The sequence below is a fragment of the Procambarus clarkii genome, chromosome 55, assembly GCF_040958095.1.
Source record: "Procambarus clarkii isolate CNS0578487 chromosome 55, FALCON_Pclarkii_2.0, whole genome shotgun sequence".
NCBI classification, from domain to species: Eukaryota; Metazoa; Arthropoda; class Malacostraca; order Decapoda; family Cambaridae; genus Procambarus; species Procambarus clarkii.
This window is the reverse complement of record NC_091204.1, coordinates 28,316,842-28,322,402: the sequence shown is the minus strand read 5'-3', so window position 1 is coordinate 28,322,402 and position 5,561 is coordinate 28,316,842. Positions and strand designations below refer to the sequence as shown.

The 5,561-nt window shown below is 26.3% G+C and overlaps 1 protein-coding gene across 3 annotated transcripts in view; it reads right to left on the bottom strand.

Annotated features, from left to right (window-relative positions):
• Positions 1-1,292: 1,292 nt before the first annotated feature.
• Positions 1,293-5,561, bottom strand: part of LOC138352919 (uncharacterized) — a 13,048-nt gene continuing 8,779 nt past the window's right edge. For all 3 annotated transcript variants that reach the window (XM_069305570.1, XM_069305569.1, XM_069305568.1), the window contains 4 exons: positions 4,614-4,720; positions 2,857-3,016; positions 1,892-1,998; positions 1,293-1,441 (listed from right to left, as the gene is read on the bottom strand). In XM_069305570.1, coding sequence (XP_069161671.1) covers positions 1,325-1,441; positions 1,892-1,998; positions 2,857-3,016; positions 4,614-4,658 — 429 coding nt within the window. In that variant the 5' untranslated portion in view covers positions 4,659-4,720 and the 3' untranslated portion in view covers positions 1,293-1,324. The remainder of the gene's footprint in view (positions 1,442-1,891; positions 1,999-2,856; positions 3,017-4,613; positions 4,721-5,561) is intronic.

The window sequence follows — 5,561 nt, the reverse complement described above, 5'->3', positions numbered from 1 at the left end:
TAAATAATATATATATATGATAACCATCTTTGTAACCTATATGTAACTCCCTCTTTGTAACAAAGTTCAAATAAAGCAAATATATGTGTACATACAAAAGAATGGGGGTGGTAGAAGATAATATTAGTGTTTAGTGAGTGACCACAAGGTCTCCTCTGAATACTTTTTATTTTCTTCTCCTATGCTATGGGTCCCCACATTGGCACCAGAGGTCTTCCTCACAAACTTTTTATATAATATATATATATATATAAATATTATATATATAAAGGTAAAACAAGCTAGTTATACGTAGATATATGATAACTAACCAACCCTACCAAACCTAACCTAATATATATATATATAAATATATATATATATAAATATATATATATATATAAATATATATATATATATATAAATATATATATATATATATATAAATATATATATATATATATATAAATATATATATATATATATATATATATAAATATATATATATATATATATATAAATATATATATATATATATATATATATATATATATATATATATATAATATATATATATATATATATAAATATATATATATATATATAAATATATATATATATATATATATAAATATATATATATATATATATATATATATAAATATATATATATATATATATATAAATATATATATATATATATATAAATATATATATATATATATATAAATATATATATATATATATATAAATATATATATATATATAAATATATATATATATATATATAAATATATATATATATATATATATATATAATATATATATATATATATATATAAATATATATATATATATATATAATATATATATATATATAAATATATATATATATATATAAATATATATATATATATATATAAATATATATATATATATATATATATATATATATATATATATATATATATATATAAATATATATATATATATATATAAATATATATATATATATATAATATATATATATATATATATATATAATATATATATATATATAAATATATATATATATATATAAATATATATATATATATATATATAATATATATATATATATAAATATATATATATATAAATATATATATATATATAAATATATATATATATATAAATATATATATATATATAAATATATATATATATAATATATATATATATAAATATATATAGGTTATATATATATATAAATATATATAGGTTATATATATATATATATATATATATATATATATATATTTTATTAATGATATATACATATATACACACAGAAACAAAGATTCTTCTATATAGACATTAGAGAAGATTCAGCGGTATGCCATGCACCAGGCTCTCCGCTGTTTTCATTATTCGTCATATCCGACTCTGCTATGTGATGCACATGTATTCTTGCTTCACCACCCTGTAATGAAATATTGTTTGTTACTAATTGTTTTCAATAATACATTATTTTATTATATAATATTTAATTTATTAATTAAAAACCCTTTCCATATTATAGAAAAAAACTAAAACAAGAATCTATATAAAACTATAGAATAGAATAGACTAATAGAATAGAATATATATATCATATATATATTTATATAAATAAATATATATATATATAAATATATGTATATATATTTATATATATATATATTATTATATCCTGTATTATTCCAGCCCATTATTAGAGATAGTAGCCACCTCTTATTTTGGTTTTCTTTCATTATTAGTGCTCAGAAAATTAAATATATCTACATATTTAGTCAAAATCAATTACATTATTTTATCTTATTCATAGCATAAATGTTCACAAAGATTACTAAAAAGAGATTGAATTAGACTACAGCAAATTGGCAAACTTTACCTTGTATCTGTTTCCACCGTGTTTGTTTGGGGCGTTCTTCAACATATCAGCAATACTTGTCTCAACATCTCTTTCAGTTGCATTAGTGTGGGTGTTGATACAGGCTTCTGGAAAGTTATAAGAATTAATTAATATATATAATTATAATTCTTTTTGTCAGGAGACAAGAAGCCACAGAGTAATAACATTGTTGGCTTTTATTTAGGTGTTCCCCTGTTCTCCAGTCTTCCTCCGTCCCCTCGTCCCCTTTGTCCTCCCCAGCATTCTCCATTCCCCTGTCCCCTCGTCCTCCCCACCATTACCCTCTCCTCTGTTCCCTCGTCTTCCCCACCATCCCCCCTGTCGTCCTCCCCACCATTCTAAACTACCTCATCCCATGCATTCCATGATGGTCTGATGCTTCCATCTGAAAATTGGGAACATCAAAAGATCTGACTTTCCCAATTTTCTGATGGGAACATCAAATGATCTGATATTCCCATCACTGAAAAATAAAAACAGATAAAAAAAATGATATGAAAAAATAGAAAATAAAATATACTCATGAAATGAACAGAATGGTTAACAACGCAGCTCAATTGCAATGCAATGTCACAATAACATTTAAATATACTTTAAGATATAATCTAGAAGAAAATAAGGATATTGAAACGGTTCATGAACTCTATTTCAATAAAGGACACTATGGGGAACTTTGAAAAATAGTTATTGAGTATAATTAGACAGACTTGTTGCTAGGCAGAGGAGTAATGAGATATATGGCAAATTTTGCAAAATATACAATGAAGGTACACAAACATTCATACCCAAACAAAGCAAAATGCTAGGTAAGAACAAAGCATTTGGCCCGTAGGAGAAAGGAGATACCCACAAGACTAGAATACAAGTCATTAACAAGCATGCAAGTATAATACATAATACATGCAGACATATATATAATCCAAAAAAATGTCAAATTTACGTACTTATTATTACATTACAAATATCCAAGGTTTTGAAGACACGTTTCCTCTTGCGCCCAACGAGTGAATACTGAGACCAGACCCCATAGGTCCCTATCCTCCTCATCATTCGTCTCACTGTGTCTCCACAGCTTGCACCGCCCATTTGAGACAGCGTCTGGACCTGTTAAAATAATGCATAAGCTGTAAGGTAATAGAGAATAATATATATCTTTCAATCTCAACATTAGATTTTCTAATTTCCAACTGTATTAAATAAATAGCATTAAAATATTTTCCTTCTTAACTATTACAAAAATCAACGAATTTGAGTAACTTTTGCTTTTGTTTTATTTGTACCTTAAACATAACACTGAACAATCAATTATGTGCCACCCCACCTTCCTTCATCTGCAAAAAAACTAATCAAAAGACATATGAACAAGGCTAAAAAAATTCAGCAACACTTACCATACTCAGGCTAAAAGAATTAAGCAACACTTACCATACTCTTTTTATATTCACTGTTAACTTTTAGCTCATGTGACAGACTTTCCACCTGCTCAACAGTTTCAAGTGGGGATGGAAGAATGTCTTCCAGGATTGGTATATCTCCATGTGTTTTTGACATATGGGTTTCCGTCATTTTGACAATATTCAGGAATTTTGCAAAAATAATGGCATTTACTATTTTTAAAAGATTATTAGCAAATTTACAGAAATGGTGCATTCGGAAGACAAAACCGTGGTAGACATGGTTGGAACAAGTTAGGTGAGAGGGTGGTGGAGGCCAAAACCATAATCATAATCATGTGTATCAAACCTTATTACAGGTAAAACCAGTAGGCAGTCTACTGTATTTTATCAAACCGTTATTAGTATAATAGATCTCGTAATAATTTTGCAAAAATAATGGCATTTACTATTTTTAAAAGATTATTAGCAAATTTACAGAAATGGTGCATTCGGAAGACAAAACCGTGGTAGACATGGTTGGAACAAGTTAGGTGAGAGGGTGGTGGAGGCCAAAACCATAATCATAATCATCTGTATCAAACCTTATTACAGGTAAAACCAGTAGGCAGTCTACTGTATTTTATCAAACCGTTATTAGTATAATAGATCTCGTAATAATTTTGCAAAAATAATGGCATTTACTATTTTTAAAAGATTATTAGCAAATTTACAGAAATGGTGCATTCGGAAGACAAAACCGTGGTAGACATGGTTGGAACAAGTTAGGTGAGAGGGTGGTGGAGGCCAAAACCATAATCATAATCATCTGTATCAAACCTTACTACAGGTAAAACCAGTAGGCAGTCTACTGTATTTTATCAAACCATTATTAGTATAATAGATCTCGTAATAATTTTGCAAAAATAATGGCATTTACTATTTTTAAAAGATTATTAGCAAATTTACAGAAATGGTGCATTCGGAAGACAAAACCAATTTTTCACTTTTGACAATTGAGCACCTGCTACATCCAGATTCTAGGGAGGAAAGGAAGGACGATCTTACTGGATCCCATAGCCTCTCCGAGGCACAAACCAGGCTTTTACATAACCCCCCCCCCCCTGCACCCGAGCTTTTTAAAATAGTAAATGCCATTATTTTTGCAAAATTATTACGAGATCTATTATACTAATACCGGTAAATAAATAATAAATAGTAAATAAATCAAAATCAGTTACATTATTTTATCTTATTCATAGCATAAATGTTCTCGAAGATTACTAAAAAGAAATTGAATTAGACTACAGCAAATTGGCAAACTTTACCTTGTATCTGTTTCCACCGAGTTTGTTTGGGGCGTTCTTCAACATATCAGCAATACTTGTCTCAACATCTCTTTCAGTTGCATTAGTGTGGGTGTTGATACAGGCTTCTGGAAATTTATAAGAATTAATTAATATATATAATTATAATTCACTTTGCTATTCCCCATTCCACAGTCCTCTCGTCCTTCCCAGCAAACATTTTCATGTTTTTAAAACATCCTAAAAACGACATTTCATTGTTTTCAGCACGTTTATAATTACGTTTAGAAAAGGTTTTTTGAGAACTTTTATATACAACCTTAGAACGTAAATAATTAACATTTCTAAAAACTTTTTTATAATCTTTTAATTACCTACATTAAAACGTTTAGGGTAAATTAGGGTTTAATAATTTTTTAATTCATATCTGAAATAGAAAGGGAGAGAAAGAAAGAAGACATATCTGAGAAAGAAATGGACATCCTATATATGTATGTGCAAATTACAAATAAATAGGGTACAAAAAGAGAATTAAAATATTATATTTATTTAATTAAGAATGAGTAATACAACAAAATATATGTAATAGCTCGAAATATATAGACTATATCTATAACAGAATATAAAAGTAAAAATTTAAAAATCTATATATGCAATATGTGAACACAATAGATTTTGTGATCAAGCAGCCTGTGATTCATGTCATGCTGAGATCAGTCTGATGTTACAAGCAGTTATTGTTACTTAAAACTAAAACAAGTAAAATTTTCCGAGTATACATATAACACTATAGTTTTTCTATGACTAATAATAAAAATCTATTAATCAAAAGTTTAGGACTAATTAACTAAAAATAAAAATCTACAAGTGAATGTAAACAGTCAAGTATAATATTCATGTAGAAAGAGAAAGAAAAAGAGAGAGAAGGAAATAAAGAGAAAGAAAGAAAGGGAGAAAGAGAGAGAGAAA